Below are 24,666 nucleotides of genomic sequence, written 5' to 3'. Positions count from 1 at the left end.
TTACTTTTTGATAGGTATAAAAAAAACACCCTGTCTGCATTTAACCTAGTTTTTATCAAAATATTAGCACAAGAATGTGCTATATTATATGAAGGGTTGAGTGAGGTGACCATCTCAACTCGCGACGGAAACTACGATAATTTTAATTCGTTAGTGCATTCTGACATTTTTATCATTTCTAGAAGTGTTGTATTAAAGTGGTTATTTTTTGTTGATATATTAAAGACCATTAAATACTAGAATTTCCACTTGTTGCAGTTTTCTCTTCTCATAAAAGAGAGGATATGGCTGAATTAGCTCTCAACCTTTCATGTTGGAAGGCATGAAGGAATGATTTATTACCTGCCTATAGAGAAAAGGAAGAATTTATTTAATTTTCGAGAATTGTAATCATTTACTGAGTAATCCTGAAGAGTTGCTGTGACGTAGGGGAATTGTGCCTATAATGGCATACTCGGATAAAACGGCATAGCATGGTTTCTTGCCGAGCTGTAGATCTGGCAACGTTGAGCACATTTGTGGTGGAAGCCAGTAAGGCGCCAGTGAAACAGCGTGAATGGTGGCGCGAACGGAGTCCTCATTGAAGAGAGAAAAAATATTTTCAGAAAGGCAGGTAGTTGCAATTTTTTTTATTGTTGATAAAGTATCTTGTTTATTGAAGAGCTCGTGTTTTAGGAACATGTCAATATTTTTTACGTATAAAGATACATATACAGAAACGATTGGTGAAGGTCAAACTTCCAAAGGATTTTTTGGTAGCTATTGTCAATCAATTGAAAGCAAATATAGCGTCAAGGGTAAAACGGCATATCTCTGCTTCGGGCAAAATGGCATACTATGCCGTTTTGCCCTAATACTTGCAAAATTATTAAAATTAGCTTCGAATTTAATATACGAGCCTATAATATTTGTAGGACAAATTAAATAATGTGATTGCTAAATATATGTTTATTGTTGAGATAACTTTGATATTATAAGTACTTTGTAGTGTATTTTAATTAAATCATGGTATCTTGCTACTTGCGAAGCAGGGCCTGGCCCTTTCTTGCTGTTGCGACAGAAGGCTTTTTTTTTTGTATCTAATTATGCAATACCTGGACCTAAGTTTTAAAGGTAGCCCACATGAAATGCCCTACTGTATCTAATTTTGTGATTGAATCTTAAATTTGCATTTACTAATCAATATTTATTGTTTTGTATCTTTTCAGATGGTCGGAAAATACGTAAGGTCAACTGATAGACAGAAGTGGGATCCTACAAACATGTCAGAAGCAATTAAAGCTGTCATATCAGGATCAATGGGTTGGTTGAAAGCATCCCAGACTTTTAATGTACCTGCTACAACTTTAAGACGGAGAGCTCAAGGTAAGAACAAGAATATTACAGGTATTATGAAAGGACTAGGACATTATCAGACAACTTTCAGTCGGGAAATGGAGCGTGAATTAGTCGCTCATTTGAAGCTCCTTGAGTCAAGGTTATTTGGCATGACAACTACAGAGGTAAGAAAGCTTGCCTTTGAACTAGCTGAAAGTAATGGTATAAGTCATCGATTCAACAGGGAGGACAGAATTGCTGAATGGGATTGGCTGAAAGGTTTTAGGAAGCGAAACCCTGATATAGCGTTGAGATGTCCAGAACCGATATCCATCGCACGAGCTGAAGGTTTTAACAAGGAGGCTGTTAAATCATTTTTTGATGTGTACCTGAAAATTGTTGAGGACAATAACATAACTCCAGCGAGATTATGGAACATTGATGAATCTGGTCTGTCTACAGTACAGAAACCGCCGAAAGTTTTAGCCACCAAGGGAAAAAAGCAAGTGGGATCTATAACAAGTGCAGAGCGTGGAAAAAATGTCACTGTGGTAGCCATCATGAATCCACATGGTTTTGTTCCTCCAGTCATTATTTTCCCACGAAAGAACTGGAAGAATGAATTGATTGATGGTGCTCCTCCGGGGACTTTAGGACTCGCAGAAGAAAGCGGGTGGATGACAAGTAAGGGATTTCTCAAAGTCCTAAAACATTTTGCTTCGTTCGTGAAACCTAGCGTTGATGAAAAGGTGCTTCTAGTTGTTGACGGACATTCTAGTCATAAATCACTGGACGTTCTTACTTTCGCAAAAGAAAATGGAATTATAATGGTGTGTCTACCCCCTCATTGTACCCATCGTATGCAGCCGCTTGATGTGTGTTTCTTCGGTCCCTTGAAAACTTTCTACCATCAAGAAATCAACTACTGGCTTAAGTCTCATCCTGGAAGGCCTCTAACAGACTATCAGTTGGCATCAATATTTTGTTCGGCATATGGAAAATCAGCTACTGCACAAAATGCTCAAAATGGTTTCCGCGACAGTGGTTTGTGGCCTATTAATCCTGGAGTATTTCAAGAACATCTATTTATCCCTTCTGAAACTATGGAATCTGGTCCCGCTTCAAATGGAGAAGCTTAAACCGCTGTAGAATCTACGTCCAGGAACCACGAGGGAACCTCTTCTCAAGGATTACCTAATGCAGTTCAAGGAAGTGCAGGAAAAACCAACTTTTCTTCTACGGAAACACAAACTTTGCTACCTCCTAAGTGCGTCAGTGTAGAACAAATCTCACCACTTCCAGTCGTTTCTCATGACACAACCAAAAGGAAGAGAAGAGGAACAGACAAGTGCTCAGTTCTTACCGCAAGCCCATATGTAAATGAAAAAAAGAAGAAAGTCGACCAAAGGAAGTTAAATCTCCGGAAAACGTCTGCCAGGAAAGTGAAAAAGAATATAAATTTTGATACGGTAAATGAATCTGAAGTAATTATACCTAGTGATGATGATGATGATGAAAACGATGACTGTCCCTGCCTCTATTGTAATGAACTTTATTCATTGTCTCGTTCAGGAGAAGAGTGGTTGCAGTGTATGACCTGCCGGAGATGGGCTCACGCAGAATGTGCAGGAATATCAAAAAAGACAAAGATTTATGTTTGTGAACTCTGTATGTAATTAGGTTAAGTCCAATGTGTAATTTTTATGTGTCCAATATGTAAAACTCCATTCAAGCAGTTTATTTAATTAGACAAGGTTCATTGTTATTATGTTTATGATTATAAAATCTTTATCTACGTTAAATACAACATTGTACTTCTTAATATACAACATTTAGAGCTTATATTGCTCAGGAGTGATGTTCAGTAGAGTATCGTATGTTGCATATATTGTTCACTAAGTTTTGTATTTCACATTAAAGAACATTTTATATCTGTAACCGTAACAATTATTAGTATGCCATTTTACCCAAGTACATGCCTAAAATGGCACACTGCGTACAAAATCAGTTATTTGTCCACATCTTTATTTATGTTTACTTTTATGTCTTCAAACATGGCCTGTAAAAAGTTCAAAGACCAACACATAATTTTGTTTTAAATTCGGGCTCCATTGAATAACGGACTCTCAGAAATATCAATAACAAAAAGTGGTATGCCATTTTAGGCACAATTCCCCTAGTCGGTGAGGACTTTACCATGGGACAGCGGGGATTCAATACTCGCTGTGGGGACAACTTTATTTATCACTTTACCGTCATTGCACTCAGAGGTTCACCTATTGGCTGTTAATTGAATATTAGTTAAACTGGGAGGAGAAGGCACTAGAGCGTGCTGGTGACATCGCCTTAGAGTGTGTATCAGTTGCAGACGGAGTTGCCAACCCCAGAGAACAAAATTATCTATATTCGTCTTTAAAATTATCGTATATTCGTTATGCACGTGATAATTGTAGAATCAAGTATAATACTGGTAATAATAGCAATAATATACAATAAATTTATCTAGTAATCTTCAGTTTCGAACTCCAACTCGCTGTTCTCACCATTTTAAAAGAAATCCCTATTAACACTACATGGAACAACAATATTTTTCCACTTTCGTAAACGTAATTGAATTTAAAGAATGGATGCAAAGTTAATATTTACTAATTCTCAAATCGTTATTGATTTATTATTGCGGGAATAACTGTTAAAAACTTCAGTGTGTGTGTTTTATAGTTATTTAATATACAACTACAACTCTCTTGTACATTCAAAAACTGCAAAAACGTATGCATTCTAAAATGATCGTATATTCAACTATTATTGTAAGGACATTATCGTGTATATTACGATAAATTATCTTATGGTTGGCAAGAATGATTCAAGAACAACTGGAGCTTTAGCTCCATATCATTCAAGTATCATTGGAATCTCCAGAAAAGGAGTGATTGTATATTTGCTTACCTCATCTTATGATTTAAGAATTCCAAATGTTAGTCGTCTCAGAAACATATTCTCGCTAATTTCTTTTAAGTTATGGAAGCCAGTTATTGCCATTTTACTAATAAGCCATCTTTTCCGTTTCATTCGTTGCGTTTTTCTCAGTCGTTATTTATTTGAATTTCATGTAATCTACATGTATTTTCTATACGAAGAATGTACAACTCTCATCTTAGATTACTATATACTATGGGTCCATTGTCAAATTCAACATTATGACGAGGCTTCATAAAATTTTCTATGTGAGAAGGCTGCAGTGGGACTCAACTTTCTAATTAAGTATCCTGTTCAAGAGTGACTCGTAACGGCAATATACTTTATCTTACTCACTATGTATTATTCACAACAATTGTACACATATTATAGAATTTTAATTATGTACTCATTATTGAAAGTTAATTCCATTGTGTATGCCTTGTAGTGATCTCAACACTAATTAGCTGACATTCAGCATTTTAGTGGACCCCATGTTACCAAAAATGGTTGGCCCAATATTGATTTTTAGTTGACATCACCAATTATCAACCGTTGAAACGATGGTTGGGCATGTCCGCTTTGCGTTTGTTGGGCCAACTCACCATTTCTCAACGTTGGTGCCACAAAGAAAACAACAGTTTTTCAACAATCTCCCAACCGTTGATGTCGCGTCAACCATTTGTTCAACCATGTTTCACCCGTTAATGTTTATGTCAACGTTGGGCCAACAAAAGATCAACCGTTACCGCAACCGTTTGACAACGGTTAGCATTTTACAACGTTGGCCCAACAAAAAGTCAACCGTAATTACAACCATTATTCAACTTTATACACATATCAACTATATATCGACGTTGGGCCAACGACAATAGAAACAATAACACAACCGTTAATGCACTTCAACCATATATCGACATTGGGCCAACGACAGGACACATGACAACTCAACCGTTAATGAATGTCAACCATTTATCAACTATAGATCGACGTTGGGCCAACGACAATACAAATGATGACACAACCATTATTCAACTTCCAACCAGTTATCAACGTTGGTCCCACGTTGGGCCAACGATAGGTAACAACGATATTTCAACCAACATGGACTGGATGGCGGGGATGGTAGCTTCCTTTGTCGCAGCAGGAGAATAACGGTATTGTACCTTGTACAGAACCAGACAATACTGACGCAGCCAATGGTGTACGGGTAGCAAGCCTGCTTGCCAAGTGGCATTCGGCTAGATCGAGCGTAACTACGAACCCTTCTCCGGCAGGGCTTTCTCTGGGTTTCCTCAGTCCCACCTGGGGAATACCCGGATGCTGAGATGTGCAAATCCAGAGCCGCGCTACCTTCCCACATTCTTGTCCCTCCTATATCGGCCTAAGCATTGATATCTAAAGGTTATAAATGAAGTTCAATTTCACTAGAAAAGAAAAGTTGAACTTTATTTATAACCTTTAGATATCAATGCTTAGGCCGATATGGGAGGGAGAAGAATGTGGGAAGGTAGCGCGGCTCTGGATTTGCACAACTCAGCATCCGGGTATTCCCCAGGTGGGAGTGAGGAAACCCAGAGAAAGCCCTGCCGGAGAAGGGTTCGTGGTTACGCTCGACCTAGCCGAATGCCTCTTGGCAAGCAGGCTTGCTACCCGTACACCACTGGCTGCGTCACTATTGTCTGGTCCTGCACAAGATACAATGCCGTCATTCTCCTGTTGCGACCAAGGGAGCTACCATCCTCGGCAGTTTGTAAAAAAAAAAAAAAAAAAAAAAAAAAAAAAAGTCATATTTCACACATGACTGGTGAAAGGACTTCAAGGACCAGAAGAAAATCAAAGAGGTATATTTGAGCGGACAGTTTTTATTCAAAAATTTGAAGGAAAAAAAAAAACATACACATACACACAATGTAATTTATACATGATGTCAAATTATCGTACAATTAGTATTTATAACATGTTAAACAAACCTTTAAAAGCTATAGTTATGCTTTGAAGGCCATTACGCTTATTCGGATAACCAATGAAAACATTTGTTTCTTTCATTGATAACCATTTACATTTTCGTTTTAGTGATAACTATATACATTTTGCTTATTACTCAGATGTCCTAAAACTATAATGTTTTACGATAATTGTATAGGAAATAACTTTACTACAAATAACAGTGTGATATTTTGTATGTCATTTTACAATATTTGAAAAGATTATACGGATGGTCTCATTTTTATTTTTTAAATTCTCAAATGCGAGAAAGGTTTCCTGATAAGTATTGAAACAACGTGAAAACAATTCGTGCAAACAAGGAATAAAAAGAGTCTTATTTGAAAAATAATCTTATATTACACTCATAGAAACTACCTGTATAGATACATGAAACGTTCCACAATTATGCAAGAGGGCACAGAACTCTGCTATGGCATACCAAGAAAATATTAAATACTTTTCATTTCTTATTAAATACTGATACGATTTAGACAAGAATGATACATCACAAAACTGAAAAAAAAAAAAAAAAAAAAAAACCGCATTGAAGGCATTAATACTAGGCCAAAAATTTCCGAAATCTGGCTTTCAAAAAAATCCGTACTTAGATGAAACAAGCAGTCTGCGTTTCGAGATTCTGATTTTTGTTTTAAGCCGCGTGGTGCTCTTGAGCTCACTGTCACAGCCAGGAAGGGGGGGGGGGGGGAAGAAGCCATGTTGTAGAGGGATATTATGGCGCGGGCCATATAGCCAATGGCATCATTGCATGCACCTTCGGCTTCTGCTACGCAAGGCCATTCACATGAAACAAGTTACCTAACAATGTATTTCGGGCCGCCCGACGCATCCGTGTATCCCATCGGTGATATATCCAACATACGGAAAGTAGAAGCAGATGCGATCGAAATACAAAATAGAAAATTTCCGCGTTTTGCTTAAATCAGCGACAGAGCTTTTGACAGTGTCGGGCAGCCACTTGTTTCATTCGGGTTGCCTTGAGTAGCAGAAGACGGAAGGCGACAACAATGATGTAATTGGCCAGGTGACGCGCCCCAATATTTCCTGTTCAGTAAAATGGCTTGTCCCTATCCGACTGCGGCGGTTTAAGCTAAAGAGCAACAAGCCCACAACACGCGGATTCAAGTTGGACCAAAACTTTGAGCAGTATTTACGAACTGAAAGCTTTTTTTTTTTTTAATATAATTTCTTATGTCTATTTATTCAATTGGTCGCGTGGGGAATTGCCATACTTTACAAAAGCTGGTTTTCCATTGCCTTAACACACACACACCAAAAAAACTGGAGGTTGGTTAAACACATTCACTCAACGTGTTGACTCTTGACCTTGGGAGAAAAAAAAACTGGATTATTTTCTAAACATCCGTTTTTTTTTTTTTTTTTTTTTTAAATTAAGATTTTCCGACATTCGAAATTTTCTATTTTATTTTCCGGAATCTAGAAAGTAAAATTTCCGAAATTTCCCATCCCTAATTAATACTGTAGTACAGGCTTGGATCAAAATATGTCTCCTGTATGCTTGATACGAAAGTGTCCCAAAATTCACGCAAAAAGTACTTGTTACATTTTGACTTGAACTGAAAATGAGCCTTATCGCCGATTACACTTTGAGGGCTTCGTTAATCAACAAAATCGTTGCATTCGTAGTTCAGAAAATCGAATTAACGCCTTGGAATGCCAACAAGCGTAGAACTACAAGGAAAATGAACGCTATATGAACGAAAGTCAGCCAGATTCATTTAAAAAGGTCATGGAAAATTTCAACAGTGTGAGTATGTGGAAGCTATTTACCCGATGTGTTGTTCCATGCATAACCGTATACTGTATAGTTTATGAATGAATAAATAAATAAATACAATCAAGTTTTAAGTATAAATATGTATTTTATGTCAAAATTAATTCTTGCGTGAAGTTTGGGACACTCATTATTAGCGTCCTTTCTAAAAGAATTCAGTGGTCTTCTCTGCTCACAATTTTTTGTCTCTTGGAATACCGTTAAAACCAGATTCTGAAAAACAGACAGCAGCTGTATAGCTCCAAAACCAAACGTGTCTCATCGAAGTGAAAAGCCTTAGTCATAATTTCACAACGAAAACAAAAGCTTTTTTTTTTTTTTTTTTTTTTTAACATACAGAAAGAGGCATTTTGCAACGTCATTAATTTTGGTGCTAAGCCTAAAGTTCAGATCAGCGCTTGTTATACAAGGACTGTAAATATTTACATTACTAGCAACACTTGTACCTGAGTGAAAGTTCACAAAATTAGTAGAACATCCTGCAACCTGTTTCCCAGATGAACGCAATGCCTCAAGAATGGTCCATTCCTCCTTCTCGATTAGTCTCCTCTTGTGTCTCTTGGAAATTAGATGACGTACGCCTTCGTTCCCTTCCTCCATTTCTATCTCTTCCCCAGCGGAACCAGTTCTGAATCCTTTCTTTTATTTCCTGGTCTGTTGCTTTCCTGGCTACTCCATTAAGACGCACAGCCCCTGAAATGAAAATAATTTGTGAAGTCAACAGAACAATACTAGATATACTACAAATAGAGCCAATAGATTACATCAATTCTTTATTATCCGTACTTCAGTAACGGTTTTAAAACACTTGAAATATGAGCACGCAAACTTACTACAATGTTCTATGTAACAGACTGGCGTGACTGAAAACAAAACCATTGTCTTAATGATAGTTGATTTTAAAAAAATACGATTCTACACAATGAAATAAAATCTGAGCATTCACCACACAGAAATAGTAATTTTAACAGCCTCACATCATAATATTTGGTTGTAATTAAGTAAAGAAGAGAGGTCAAAAACAAAAATGGGTAAAAATCATGAAGGAAATTTCAAACACTTTAAGTCAGAACATTGTATAAGCTATGCACGAATACCAGAGATAAGTCACAGTCTACGTAAACAACTGCAAGAATCACTGCTATGCTTTCTTCTCAGATATTGGCAAACTGAAGGAAATTCGTGTCAAAAAAAAAAAAAAAAAAAGTTAACTACGTTCAACGTTGATAACAGTTAATTTTTATTCCCAAACTCTGTATCAAGTTTTAATTCTTTACAACATAAAAATTGATGATAGGTCATCGAGTTTTCTTTCTTTCTTTTAAGTGGTGGGTTTTAAGAGGGCTCTCGACGCCGAAATTAAATTGCACGCATGATTTTACAAATGATAGCGTAGTTAAAACTTCTCTGAATATTTTCCGTTGTTTGAAAGTTAGGAAATAAACTTTTTAACGCGAAAAAACAACTCATTCCTCGCTTTTTACATAACCAAAACATTCAGAGGAGTTGTAACTACGCTATCATTTGGAAAATCACATTGTTAAAAGAACAACAACTTGCAATTTTTCTCCTCTTTATAAGTTTATGAAATATTTAGGGAAACGTTTAAAATTTGCGGCAATTTAATTTCGGCGTCCAAAACGCTATTAACCTTTTTTTTAAAATTTGTTAAGTCGTATATATCATCTGCCCGCTTCTTCTTGAAAACACATTTCCTTTTACACCAGGTTTGCTTACACACAATCTTCTGTACAGTGAATATCGCATAGGGCTACGTGAATATCCCCAAACCGAATCTTCCATCTCCAAATACAATACAACTGTCAGTTCTCATTTCACAACATTGCTCTCTTCCGCATTGAAGAAAATTATTGAAAATGTACAGAACTCCCAGCAGTGAAGGCCGGTCTCGCTACTCTTGTTCCTTCTGGCGGCCCAGGCTAGAAGAGGGTGATGAAATGCGAAAATGAGCTTCATTGATTTTGCAGATATGCCCTTTTAACATGAAATAATTCAAATATATTTCATCAACCTCTGCTCCTTACATAGTAGTATCATTGAATTTCCTTCAGTGAAATGAAAGGCGTCAACACAAGTCGACTAGTGCCACTGCATCAAATTTACGAGAAGTATCGAGATAAGGTAATATCCTACCTATTATTATTCTTGAAATGGTCAACTTCTCCAGGGATCTCTTTTTACATTTCCCAGTCCAATTGTACAAGACCGCTACTTCGTCAGTAAAAACTCTTCTTAATATGTTTCTCACGACGTGGCCAAGATTTCTCCCACCAAAAGTGCCAAGGTACGTTTCCTGAAACACAATTATGAAAATAAGAAAAGAAATGAAACACTTCCTTCACGTTGTAAGTCAAGCAATTACAATATACCACTAGTGGGTCTACAGACCAATGGCCTCACGTCAATTGCAATAGCTATTTAACATCTAAGGGTGGATTTCTATAACATTACTTACGCACTGACTAGGATGAGGATTGTTTAAAAGTGCAATTTTTGTTGCAAAGACATCATTTAAGGAATGAGACGGTTCAGCCGTCGCTTGAAAGCCCAAGTAATCTAGTTACTGTTTGGAGGTGTTTAGTCGATAACTAAGATGCAATTTTTCAGAATGAACTGTTTAGTAATCAAATAACTTCGTATTTTTGAAAAGATAAAACATTATTCACGGAGAATAACTGTTCACAGATGAATAAAGGATTATTTCGATCCCATTCTTGCGTACCGATACAATCATGATGATGTACGGCTCATGCATTGAATTTGAAAGCACACAGCACACGAATCAGTTGATCTCCCATGTTTAGGGTAGTTCGACACACGGGATTGCCCATTGGCAACTGCTCTAAAGCTCTAATACTTTGTGGGAACTACTTATGAACAGGGAGTGCTCAAAGAACATCTCACACACACATCGCCGTTGTACTTAAGGTCGAAGTTGTAACGTAAGAGACGACGGTGTGGTTCATGTTGAATATTTTGAACCATGAATACGTGTCCGTGATAGAGTTTCGAATATGAAGGAAAAAGCCTCCTCTAGGCATTCCATCCGGTTAAATATTACCGGGGTTTGTTCTTCGTTAAGTGGACCATTGATTTTTTTTTTTTTTTTTTTTTTTTTTTTTTTTTTTAAGTTTCTAACCAAACTTACCGAGCAACATCTTTATTATCTCAACGTATAATTGTTTAGAAGCAGGGCTGCCACAAATAAACTACAATAGTGTGATCTACTTTGTGGGTACGAGTTTACACAATTTGGTACTTCAGTGTTTTCAAAGAAAAATGTTAAAAATTAAAATGTATTGCCTTGAACGAACTTTGAAAGTTGACGTGTTTTTAAGACGCGTAAACAATAAATAATGGGGTTCGGTAAACTTAATTCAACAATTCATGAACGTAGCACAACGAAAGGTTAAAGTCCTAGACACGTTTACACATTAAATTCATCTCTAGGTATTATTTTTAATTTGCCAAATTCTCCGTCATTCTAATGGGATTTTATTTTAATAAAAGAAATTTGAGGCCCTATCCCCTTGGTTTCAAATCTTTTAGGTATCCTTCCACCCAGCCCCCGATTTACTTTAACTTATTCTTAAATTCACTCTACTAATTAATTAAATGAAGTCCTCTTCAGTATTTCAAACGTACTGAATTGGCCTCTCTTCATTGAAGGGTGGGGGCTCCTTTCGCCGGTAGGATCCCTTGAAGAATCCACATTCGATTTTCATTCTTTCTTTTTAATCAACTTTGGGTTAACACGGGACAAGGAAGGGTGTAAGATAAAAATGACGGGCAGTTTAGTTGCAGGTCTGTTTCTGCCTACTGCACTGTTACCTTACATGAGTACGTCTTATTATGACTTCTTCCCTTCATCCACAATTGCCTAAAATCCAAAAATAAATTTTGACTCTGGATTCTGTGAGCCCCCCTCCCAAGGGAAAACTAGAAATATCTTCCTACATAAACAATTTACGATATTCCGGAATGAATAAAGTATCTAAAATTGGCAAGATGTTCATTAAAGTAAACAGCTTGAATGATATTTAATTTGTCTCCTTAATTCAATTTTTAAATATTGATGTACGGAAACAAAATTAGCGTAAAAATGCAAATATACTATTATTTAGAACACAAGCTTACCAGCGTCGTTGCATTGTCACGTACTTGAAGCCATTCTTCCAAGTTTAACACGTCAACTACTGATGTACATGGAATTGCGCAGTTTTCCGGTAAGTTCACTTTTGCAGGCGATGTAGAATTTGCCGTTTTTAATTGGTCCTTCAGTAAACAAACATCATTGCTTAAATCTATTAGCATATTTTTCATTTCTGCAAGGTGTCTTGCAACTACTGCAAAACCTAGAATGAAAACAAAATGGGAGAAAATTAATACTCAAATTTTTGTAATAATTACTCTCAAATATTATGTTCTTGTTGTGTTCAAACATGACGTGTATGAATTTTTGGATGAAAGAAAATACTTGTTAGAAAAGATAGGCGGTGGGAAGGGACAGTAGGCCGAAGCGCCAGAATACCATAAACACACCATTTGCTGTTTAAATTGGGAATAAGTGACCTAAGTATATCTAGGGTTGTTGTATTTTAAAATAAAAAGAAAAAGAGATAGTAAATAAATAAAATAAACCTTGAGTACAAAAGAAATAAGTAATTTTTAATTTACTCTCACTCACATCTTGGTAAATACTTGATTTTTACTGAAACCCTTGACATTAAGTTACGTCCAAAATCATGTGAATATGTTGGCCCTACGTCCAACCCCAGAAAATGTTTTCTTAAACAAAGGTACTGAGAAGTTAATAACATATATTTTAACATTGTAAATATTTAATGTAAAATAACATATAGTACAGTATTCATATATGTTAAAATTGTACTACGTTACTTTGTACTACACGACTATTCTCTAAAAGTCGAAAGTAGAAGAAAAAAAGATAGCTACGGGAAGTTTTATTTCTCCAGATATTTAAGTGATTTTTATTATCCTCCAGTGTTTATATACTTATCAAGTGTGTCTCTTTGTTTTAATTACACTATTACATTCTTGTAATACCTACCAACTAGGTCAGCCTATATTCAGATCAAGCTGAAAAAACACGAAAATGCCTACCTAATGTAGATACGTGTTAATTTGCCTGAACTGGCATGTACCACAACTACTTTTAACAATTAAAACTTTAGAAGGGATTTTTCGAACAGAGCTATGCCTTTCATCAGGCATGAAGCAAAAGAAACTCAGGGAAAACTAAATTAAGATTAAAGGAAACGGACTATTTACATGGAGTCACCAGCGTGTCATTGTGCCAGCCAATATAATTGAGTTTGTACCCAGACTTCCAGAAGAGCAAATGCATCCTTATTCTGCACATTCTTTAATATTAGACAACAAACCATAGTGGGCGGTTTCAGGGTTTCAGAATTACAAAATATCTTCTAAAGCCTTTGTAATTCTTAAACCTCATATCATTCACTCATAGTTGGTTGTCTGATGTTAGATCATGTGCAGAATGAGATGGATATGCTCTTTTGGAGGCGTGGGCACATAATTGCAATTTCATTGCCATGAATAATGGGAATGCTTTGTAATTCAGCTTCTGTTCAGGCAAAATAAAATGGTGGAGAAACGTGAGAACAAATCTGTCACTTCATGAACTGTTACTTCATTAAAGTTCTGAGGGTGGTTGGAATCCAAAGTTATTCATTCGGTCCTGCGTTGCATAGCTGCGATGGTTAAAACGAACGTATAACTCGAAATTTTAATATTATGTAAACAACATGAAAAAAATAAAATTTTGGCAAAAATGCAATATTAAAATCAATCAAAGTAACTTACTGCACGAGCATTCTGAAACTGTGGACGACTGTGGATAGGTCGAGTTCGAAATTATTCTTGATGTTCCGCCTTCTAACAGCTGATTGTCAGGTGATGTATTTCCATCTGAACTTGGTCGACCTTCTGTAACTTCTGCTGAGAAAAAAAAATAAATAAAAAAAATAAACTCAAATGAAAACTTTCGCAGATTATTCAAAATATTAAGATCATATTCACCGTCATACATTAAAAAATACGCTTTTTGGAACAGGGCCGCAAAGAACAGGTAGATTCTTTTAACATTTCAAACGATCTCTACTTTCAAAGCAGTTTGTTGAATTATGCCGATTTTCACATTCAACTCAGATATCGTAAATATCTAATTTTTTGTACGAACTCTGGTCCCAATCAGTTCCTACAAGTACACGTGGCAGCCATTTTTTTAAAGAATTATTCTAAGTTTCACACTCAACCAACATATTGTACTGCAACTATCAATTTTTGGGCAAAATTTGGTTCCGAAACGTTCGTAATTGCGGCACTCATGTTTTTTTTAGACAATTAAATGCCAACTATTTTGGACTTTTTTTGATGGATCATTGTGATTATCTTGGTTAACTCACATATTACAAACACCCCAGCCAAATTTGGTTCTGTCTGGGTAATAATCGTGGAAATTAGTATTTTTTTTTTTTTTTTGTTTGAATGCCCGCCATTTTAAAATTTGCCATCCGATCATTCTGGCTAATGAACTTATCCGGATTAAAAGTGTTGGACACAAAGTATGAGTATACTAATTATATTATCTAAAATATTTTACAAACCGACTTTTGAGCCAAGTTTGGTTTTAACCCGTTTCAAAATTGTGGCAGCTATGTCGTTCACAAGCAAAGTTTTTGTGTCCGGATGTGATCAAAGAAACTGTCTAGAAATTTTCCGGAATTTCAGACATGAAAGTATCTGCAATAGGTATATTCCTGAAGAAATCTGCCTATTGGCATACAATGAATAATGTTTACAATTTCAGCAGCTTTAAATTTCAGTTCCACTCTGCTTTTCTATAGTTGTATCTACGTTAACGCAGCTTGAAATGACACGAAGATTCGTTTCGTCAATGTATGCATATAGGGAAACAAACTCAATTTTAACAATAATACAGGGTGTCTACTAAAATTCCAAAATGAAATTCCATGACCTTTCAGACCAAATCACAATTTCCTAACATTCTCAAGAGCAAATTTGGGTACAAATTAGGCTGAATTTTCATCCATGCGATAGAAAGGTACTTTACTAGCAATTTGGTAGCATCTAAAGCCGACCATAGACATTTTCGGTGATGAATTTTGACGTTTTATAAAACAAAATTTTCCAATCTGTACTTACATTTGCAGTTTTAAAAAAATCGTGACCCAAAAACTAAAGTTCGTGACTTTCGTGACCGATAGACACCCTGTAATAAAGTGTGGACTCTGCACGGAACGACTCTGAGTGAACTTGTATACCACTTTGGAATATTATTCACTAAAAGCAAACATATATGACGAAAGCAATTTTATTTATTCCCAAAAATACCTTACTTGACAAGATGCAATTTGTAACAAGACCTTCCTCAGACGCACTGACTTGTCACGTAAGGGTGTGCGTTTTTTAAATAGCATTGCTTTGGTCTTTTTTTTTTTGTGCCAATACTCTGTATGGTGCAGATATTTATTTTAAAGAGTGAAAACTATGTGACAGGACCGGGGATAAACCCTGGTACATTTTAGATACCCTTACAATGCACTTCCAACTGCACAAATCAGTCATGCTGCACAGGTAAAAAAGGAAAGACTTATCGTCAAAATTGAATATTTGATCACAAACGGCAGGAAACTGCACCCTGTCTGCAACTGTGCTCAAATTTAACTAGTATGAAGGTTATTTTAACATTAGACCTCGCGATAAATCTGTAAAAATGTTATTCGGATTCATTTTTCGAGTATTCCTTTGCACCCTCCACCCCCACCCCCTCCCCTTCTTTGATTTAGCCTCCCTCCCGTCCACACAGATAGCCTGGAATCTCCAAAGTGTGTGTGCACATTTCTAAGGTTGTTCTAACAGAAGACAGTGCATTAAATTTGTGTTTAATAAAAAAAATTATTGTTTTTCATACATTTTTGTCCTTTCAGACCAGGGTTTTACCCTGCTGTCCGATTTACCTCCCCAACGAGCCTGACCTGTACTTTGAACAATAAACAATCTGTAAAAATTTCATTCGAATCAGTTTATGCATTCGGCAGAACACACAAACAACACAATGGCCGGCACTAATTAAGAGAATATAAAGAATACACACCTGCATCACATGAAGCTGGTTCTGATGGTAATGAACGAGGCGGTGAAGGTAAACTTAGTGATGAATTCCTGTAATTCGTACGACATTGCCCTCTTACATAAAATTCATCCTCACTATCATCATCATCATCACTAATTAATCTACTCGGACGCTTTTTCTTCCTCTGAGGTCGCCCTGTAATTTCGTTATCAGTTTCTAGATTAGATTCATCCTGGGCTTGTACCAGCTTTCTTCTTGCCTTGAGTAGGTCATCTGAAAAATAAATTTGAGTCACTTTATGTAAAAACACCCAAAACGGTATGAAGACGGTAATGAAATTCAGAGGTGTGAAAAACGTTTGAAATACTTTCAAGTGTTTCGTTATCAGAACAAATATGATACTACAGTGTTCATATTTTCAGAGCTGGGGACTAAATTCAGGTGTCGATCGCTGCCGAATTTGGATATTCGACGTCTTTAAAAGGTTAGATTAAGTTTGATAACAAGCTGGAGCTTCTCTGTATAACAATAAAGCAATTTTACTTGTGAATCAAAAATAAAGTAAACATTCGGCACAAATTGACACCTTGAAATGGTTTTGTTGAATGTTTGAAATCAGCCAGTAGTCCGCACACCCTCTGTGGAGCACTGGCTTTTGGTTATATTTGCTGCTTTTCCCATATGTTGGTGTCCATGACGAGTACATTAACAGTTGTCATGGGCGCAAGCTCTGAAAAACTCTCATTTGCGCTCAAGTTTACACATGACCTGCGAGCACTACAGTGCGCTTAAAGCTTAAACATGGCCGAAATGTGGCATCGGTCAAATCGCTTCATTTTTACAAATGTTGTAGACAATGACGAGTACATTAAAAGTCACTGGCGCAAGCTCTGAAAACTCATATGTGCGCGCTACATCGCGCTCGAGTTCATGTAAACTTCAGTTGGAATAAGATTGTTTTCACATATGTTGTAGAGCTTGTCGAGTTTAAAAATCATTTAACAAGAAAGCCAACCTGGCCGGCGAAGGCCTATAAAAACAAAGCGATTTGACCTAAACCATATTTCGGCCATATGTAAACTTGAGGCGCTGGAACGCGCGCATATGAATTTTCCAGAGCTTGCGCCCATGACAACTTTTGATGTAGTCGTCATGGGCTGCAACGTATGTGAAAATCAGACAATTTAAGCGGAAGCCACTGCTACATAAGGGGTGTGCACTTTTGTGGAAGCACCAGAAAACCCAAAACACATTAGTTGTATACGAGACTAGTGCAGCCATCTAACATTGCGGCTGTTCCTTCACACACATCTTGCTTTCTTTGCTTTGTACTTTTCCTTTCTATCGACTTTCTAGTGTCCCGTTTTAAAACACGTCCACGACTTTCTGCAGCCGTAGACTCTTTTTGAAAATTTTCAATGATCTTTCACAATCATCGTGTGTAGGGGAAGGTTCGCCGAAGGATGGTATCTCACAGACAAGTCAATACGGCGAGTGATATCATTCTTAGGCGAAACTCCCCTCCACACACACACACACATACACGGTGATTGTGAATTTAAGGCTTTGTTCATGAGGAAGAACATTGACACTTTTCAAACAGAGTTTACGGCTACAGAAAGTCGTGGACGTTTTGAAACGGGAGACCAGAAACTTCGATAGAAAGGAAAAGTAAAAAAAACAAAGAAAGCAACAATTCATATATATAACATAAAGAAGAAACACACACTAACGTAAGTTTCCAAGACATACAAGGAGACAACTCGATGAGACTTGTTATATCTGCATTTTGTTCGCTCATCCTGACTAAACGAATTTGAACGCAAAACGATTAATTGAAACTGGTATAATTCCCTATTACACTCGACTGGAAACTAATTAAAATCGAAAAGTAGCCTATTTAATGTGACTTATAGGAATATGCTTTTACTCTAAGTATTAGCTGAGTCAATATACATTCACTTTTCCATCCAGCAAGAGATTTCAACTCCATAACACTTTAAACAATTGTATCCGTTACGATTTTTTCCTGCTTCGTGGAAATCACTTCACTTATACCTTGAATATCTATAGTAATCACAGAGTATTGAAAGAGTTTTATTGTTAAATGTATAGGAGGCATTCCATACGAATTCACCAGAGGCATGTTGCTTCATAGTCACAGATTTGATTGATATTTATATTACTGAACGCTAGTGTTATATAGGTAACAGAAATGCAATATGAAATTATTCTAACAGATACTGCAGAAAATACAGGGTGTTCAAAAAAATGATGAATCTTCCCAAATTGGTCGTTTCTTTTTGGGAAATCACTCTTTGAACATCCTGTGTTTTCTGCAGTATCTGTTAGAATAATTTCATATTGCATTTCTGTTACCTATATAACACTAGCTTTCAGTAAAATAAATATCAGCCAAATCTGTGACTATGAAGCAACATGCCTCTGGTGAATTCGTATGAAATGCCTCCTTATACATTTAACAATAAAACTCTTTCAATCATAAAGAAAATAGCAAACACGCACGAACAGAACCCGGTAATGGGCTATTACGTTTCATTCTCTACAAATTTGAATATCAACTGAAGATTAAACTTCGGGCACAAAAGAGGGGCATAGGGCCGACTCGACACAAGATCAGCTACTAAGATTACCGCGTTAATATTATCTTATTAAACAAACTAACAATTTTTTTTTTCAATAACATCTACATTTTGTCATTCCATATCGCTGACAAACAAACCTGTGTGATAAAAAAACCTCTTTATGGTGTGTAGAGGCCAATCTTCCGTAGGCGTACTATTCTCTGCTAAGAGTTTATTATATTTAAACATTAACGTGCGAGGTGGCCAATACGTCTCTCTTTTCCTGGGAGTCAGCCAAGACTCATGTACGATCCCAACACCTCCGCCACTGTCTTCTTTAAACTCAACAACATGATATGACAATTCCATTTTCCTCTTTAAAGGTGTTGATCTGGAACCTACTTAATACACTGAAACAATCAAATACGTTAATGATTGTCATTATCATTCCAGTAAATCTGAAATCACCTTCGATCAATTTATCATCAGTTCGAAGGGAAAGAGTTCAAACCGGGATCTAGCTTCAGAACCTAACCAAACTGAAAAAATACATCTATCCCAGTGATGGCCAAACTAGTGCTATTAAACCTATCATAATATGGCACGAGCCACATCATATATCTAATCGCCAGGTGCTACAACTTCAATTGCTCAAACGGACTGATCTAATAATGACATATTTAGACAATCACTTCAAGGTTGTGATAACTAGACCCCGGATTTGCACCAAAAATTAGAAATGTATACACTGAAAAGTACAAAAATACGTCTTTACATGCTCATATATATATTTATTGCTTTGTTTATATATATATATATATATATATATATATATATATATATATATATATATATATATATATATATATATATATTTCAATTTTAAATCCCAAACTTCGATATTTAATGAAAAACAGACGATAATTAAAATATCAGTGTATATAATAGTCAGCGTTCCCAGTTATTTGATTTGTCGACCGCGAATGCCCCGACTTTTCCAGGTCACTATTTGCACAATTCCAGGACTTTAAAAAAAAAAAAAGTTCTATTTTTCCGAGCAGAAGTTGATTATACAAGTACAGTTGTATCTGCACATGTGTACTCGGCGTTAAAATGCCGTTACATCTAATTTAAAGTGGAAATATGAAACCTGTGGCTCGTCGCAAGACGAATAATAATAATAATAATAATAATAAAAAAACCTGCTGTAGCAAAATAATGCTATACAAACGGTTTGAGTAATATAAATCCGTACTTCAAATTGCGCGAATTTCCCATATCAGTGGGAACGCTGATTGAACTTTTTATGGAGGACGAAACAGGGGCGGGGATATTTTCATGCATACCTGAACTTTATTTACACATTTAAACAAGATAGAGGCTATAATAGGGTCTAAATATGTGAGTCCATTAGTGTTATGGGTGGTTAGGAAGAAATATAATGAAAAATCATACCACCTGATTTAATTAATTTAACAAACACGAGATATGTCTTAATGCCATTTTACACACTAGATACATTACTACATTAACTACAAAAAGGGGCCGACCAGTGCTATTTGTCAGGTACCATCTCACCATTTGCCTGCTAGGACAGAGAAACTCTGGAAAACCCGGTTAGGATCGCCGGCCGTAGGAATCGAACTCATGATCTCCCGAATAGGAATTCAACAGAGCTAACTAGCATGGTCTTTATTTCTGTTTTCATGAACTTAAGGTGTACGCAAAAACGGGGATTTTTCTAATATATATATATATATATATATATATATATATATATATATATATATATATATTCCCCAGCAACCCTACAGTACTTTTCTTATTACTCATTAAGCTTACAGTCGTGGAGCAAATTGTGAGTTTCAGGTTACTAGTATTCTATAGGAGATATATTCAATTTTGAGGACACTGAATCCCATTTCTAATGTTTTCTTTTTCGGGAAGAAGTGAGATTTTCTAAGAATGCCCAAACCCTCTTCAAAACCTAGACAAAGGTAAAATTTAAAAAAAAAAAAAAAAAAAAAAAAAAAAAGCATTTCTTGCATAGAAATAGGCTCAAACGTTTTTGATACAAACCAACCAAGCTTTCTCAAATTTTAAGATGGATTAACCAAACAAATTTTTAAACCTTTTTATTTAGTGAGCTGTTGTGTAAAAGTTCATTTCTAATTCATACGTATCTCACAGTTATGTTTGTGGAGAATTTAGATAAGAAAATAATTCTATATTTTGCAGCATGTCCATTTAATTAAAAATTGTTCTTGCAAAACAATTATTTTTTAAATTAATTTATAACTGTGTGAAATACGAACATTATTATTCTCTAATGTGGAGATTGCTAATCTTACATACTTCCTATCATCCCATTTCTGGCGTACTCACGTATCTCAATTTTCTAACACGCGAACCTCGTCCTTATCGACGCACATGTTCAGCTCATTTGGTATGTGGATTGTTGACAAATATCAAAGTGAACTGTAGTACTGGTGCTGTAGTGAATTTAATACATCATGTATCTCACGTGATAATACAGCACAGGGTGGCGAGCGGGAGATGTTTCTGAAATTCCCTGACCAATTTAAGGTTTTGTAACCTGGAATACCCCTGTCAAAACTCCCCCCCCCCCCTGTGTGTGACATTAAATATGGTATTTCATTTAGCGCAAGGCCCAAAACGTTACTATAACCATTCCTCATATCATCATTATACAATTTTTATGCAATATAACCTAACTTTATCTAACATGAAGTCTGTATCGAGAACCAGATAACGTAACTGCCGAATTTACGGCAATTGTGTACATTGCAATCTTCATTAGTTCTATCGTACGACACGCTTAGTAGCTACTCAATGCTGCCAATGTACTTGAAAATGGGCCGTTAACAATCAGCGATAATTGTTACGATTAGTAACTTACACAGTGTTGCTTATGCTGCTATTAGTTCTCTCTCTCTTTTGATTACTAATTATGACTAGAATAAAAAAAAAAATCAATAAATGCACTTGGAGGAAAAATCACCCCCGTGTTAAGAGCGCGCATTGCATGCCCAATCACTCCCTACAAGAAACTTTGTTTTTTGTCTCACAGGGTTGGTATATTATTAGAATGTAGCCGATTGGGTAATATTTGACGTGAGCCGCTTCGGAGTTCGTGCAAAAGTTGGGGGCCAACTTTAGCAAAAATAGAAAGATTTACAGGAGAAATGTGTTAATAGCACTGAATCGTAATTCAACTGTCAGTGAATTGTGAGAAAAATTTAAACGAATTTAGCGAGAAATAAGAGAAACAAATGAAAGTGAATCGCGATATAGCCGTGAATAAGTACCTAAATGGCCTAATCTTGCATATCGTGCGATATTTCAATATTAAATTTCGTGCTTACGTATGTGGGAAGAGAGACTGAGCAGTTGTACAATCCGCGGCAAAAAACCTGCAACATGAGCATATAAGTTTATTGTGAAATGACGAAGTTTTATGCTCCAAAATAAGTGTGCACAGGAGGAGGCCGAGGTGTATCCTGGCGTGATTCGTTCCACTTAGACGTTATGTTTATTCCCTGTGCTGTTAGGCGTAGTTTCACAATAAACTTACATCCTCATGTTGCAGGTTTTTTGCCGCGGATTGTACAAATCATGAAGGTAAGTAGGAAATAGTAAAAGAACCAAAACCTAACCTAACCTATCCTAACATAACTTTGAAAGGAAATGACAAAATATGTAAAGAAAATAACACAATTGTCGTCGTAAAAACTGGCCCACAACTTGTGCACAATTGCTACCACTTCTCTCATACAGTGTTACTTATGGTACAAATCAATGTTATTTTGGTTACTAATAATGTTAAGATCAGAAAACCCGAAGAACAAACCTCAATAAAGGCACCTGTGGGGGGAGGGGGTTAAGAGCATGACATATACGCGGTACCGATACCGGTACTTCCAAACAGTGTTATTTGGTTATTACTTATGTCCATAATCCTACAAAGATCCATAATTTCATTGTGGAAGGAAAGGAATGTGTTAAAAGCGCACAAACACGTCCGTCACCTTGCCGCGTCTCCGCCCTCTAAGGACCTACCCTTATAAGACACTTAATCATCTTCTCTCGTTCACAGAGTTGGCTGTGGTAATCAAATAAAGGTAGATCATTTTAACTGGCAACTCCAATCGCTGAAAAGCCTCACGCCAACTAGCGTTGTACAAGGGTGAGAAGAGGCTAATGTAAACTAACACCAAATTGGTAGTCACTGATGCTTGCACGGTTGTGGACATAATTAATAACGAAATAGCGCTATTTGGGAGTAGCGGGACTGTGTATAGCGCGCTCGTAACACGGGGGTACCTCCCCCCAGCCTTTTTAAGGTTTGTTCTTTGGGTTTTCTGTTCTGCACATTTATTAGCAACCAAAATAACACTGATTTGTATCATAAGCTACATATATGAGAGAAGTGGCTAATGTAAAATATTACCAGAATTGCTCCTTCCGTCATACAGCATTGCTATGGTACAAATCATCGTTATTATGTTGATAGTAATGTCCGCAATGCTAAAAAGGGTGATGAAGAGGGTGTGTGTTTGAGTACAAGGGTACATAAACGTTTTTGGCAATGTGACCTTGCACTAAAAACTCCACACACTATCTCCTTTTTTAACTGTAGACGTTGCTAGCAACGAAATAACGATAATTTGCACAATAGCCAACGCTGTCTTTTGCGCGCAAGGACACATTGCCGAAATTAGGTGTGCCCTTGTACTCATACATACACACACTGCATACCACCCTTTTTAGCACTATGCATATCACTAGCAATGAAATAACGATGATTTGCACCATAGCAGACGATGCGCGACAGGAGCTAATCTGACCTATTATCGCATTTTTTTTAAAGATACCGTACTCAAAAAACCAAACCTGTTCCGAAATTACTTGGTACAATCGCGTTAACGGCGTATATCGTGTGCAGCTCACGGTAAAGTTTTACTGACACCATTTGTGTTTATTTTACCACTTCTGAAACAAACTCACATAAATTTAACGAACCTATGAGGAAGGAGGACCAGCTAACGCAACGCTTCCCACATTGCTCTACCCGTTTTTAAATTTACGTACACCTATTATGGGCAATCATATATCAATAGAATTACCTGCCGCTTTGTTTATAATCCTAGCGAACACAACACGGGATTTTATGTACGCCGAAAGTTTTGATTGCGTATTGAACTACAACCACTTATTATATATAAGTTAGGCATGCTACTGAACATATCTACAATGACATGAAATAATTACAAAATTGCATGAAAACTTACCGAAATCCAGCAAACGGAATCCTGCTGGGCGCAATCTTCGTACATACACTACACACTATGGCGGACTTCTGGCGGTTCGCCTGATGCACTCTGGGTAGGAATCACTCCTGCCTCCTACCGTCCACAGTATGAACTAGACGTGAAAATCTGGTAATTTCAACATGAAAAATATCATATCTAAATTACGTAATTGTGTTTTCTTCTGTTTTAATATTTGTTTTACTTTCCATTAATACATATTTTATATATATAAAAAATACACCTAAAAATCAACAATGGCCCACTGTTGCAAAAAGGTTTGTTGAATTCAACTATTATTTCAACGTAAAATGATGTTGGGCCAACAGTGGGACTTGGTTGGTTGCAAATAACGGCGTAAACAACACTGGACCAACGTTGCTTTTGTCACCAAAAATCAACGCAACCATATTTTAACGTTGGCCCAGCCATTTTGGTTACTTGGGAAACACCGTGCGCATAGGTTTTCTTGGGATTCTTCCGTCTCCTACTTTCTTCATTAAACCATTACTATCC

The 24,666-nt window shown here is 36.5% G+C and overlaps 2 protein-coding genes across 5 annotated transcripts; one reads left to right on the top strand and one right to left on the bottom strand.

Moving 5' to 3' along the window:
- The first annotated feature begins 1,262 nt into the window (after positions 1 to 1,262).
- LOC145665960 (uncharacterized) lies at positions 1,263 to 2,456 on the top strand. Its single transcript, XM_081733065.1, has one exon. The coding sequence runs from the start codon at positions 1,263 to 1,265 to the stop codon at positions 2,454 to 2,456; it is 1,194 nt and encodes a 397-aa protein (XP_081589191.1).
- A 3,671-nt stretch (positions 2,457 to 6,127) lies between these two features.
- Positions 6,128 to 24,353, bottom strand: LOC145666456 (uncharacterized). 4 transcript variants are annotated; one of them, XM_081733690.1, is made up of 7 exons: positions 24,133 to 24,333; positions 18,979 to 19,230; positions 16,257 to 16,508; positions 13,943 to 14,077; positions 12,257 to 12,450; positions 10,229 to 10,388; positions 6,128 to 8,767 (listed from the first exon to the last, which is right to left on the bottom strand). In XM_081733690.1, exons 2-7 carry the CDS (start codon positions 19,187 to 19,189, stop codon positions 8,586 to 8,588), a joined length of 1,134 nt encoding a protein of 377 aa, XP_081589816.1. In that variant the 5' UTR covers positions 19,190 to 19,230; positions 24,133 to 24,333; the 3' UTR covers positions 6,128 to 8,585. The 4 variants fall into 4 exon arrangements, with proteins under 4 accessions (XP_081589816.1, XP_081589814.1, XP_081589815.1 ...); XM_081733688.1 differs by having other exon boundaries at positions 12,233 to 12,450; positions 24,133 to 24,324; XM_081733689.1 differs by having other exon boundaries at positions 12,233 to 12,450; positions 13,943 to 14,074; positions 24,133 to 24,323.
- Between the last annotated feature and the right edge of the window lie 313 nt (positions 24,354 to 24,666).

The sequence above is a fragment of the Thermobia domestica genome, chromosome 12 (genome assembly GCF_964235325.1).
Source record: "Thermobia domestica chromosome 12, izTheDome1.hap1.1, whole genome shotgun sequence".
NCBI classification, from domain to species: domain Eukaryota; kingdom Metazoa; phylum Arthropoda; class Insecta; order Zygentoma; family Lepismatidae; genus Thermobia; species Thermobia domestica.
This window is presented reverse-complemented; position numbering and strand designations above follow the sequence as displayed.

What these genes read in the sequence shown, in the direction of transcription:
- LOC145665960 (XM_081733065.1), top strand. Translation starts at nt 1,263, where the DNA reads ATGTCAGAAGCAATTAAAGCTGTCATATCAGGATCAATGGGTTGGTTG.
- LOC145666456 (XM_081733688.1), bottom strand. Translation starts at nt 19,189, where the DNA reads ATGGAATTGTCATATCATGTTGTTGAGTTTAAAGAAGACAGTGGCGGA. An exon ending in GAGGTTTTTTTATCACACAG is followed by an intron (nt 16,509 to 18,978) that starts GTTTGTTTGTCA and finishes TTTATTTTTCAG; the next exon opens with ATGACCTACTCAAGGCAAGA. An exon ending in CATTTCAAGAATAATAATAG is followed by an intron (nt 8,768 to 10,228) that starts GTAGGATATTAC and finishes TTTTCATTTCAG; the next exon opens with GGGCTGTGCGTCTTAATGGA.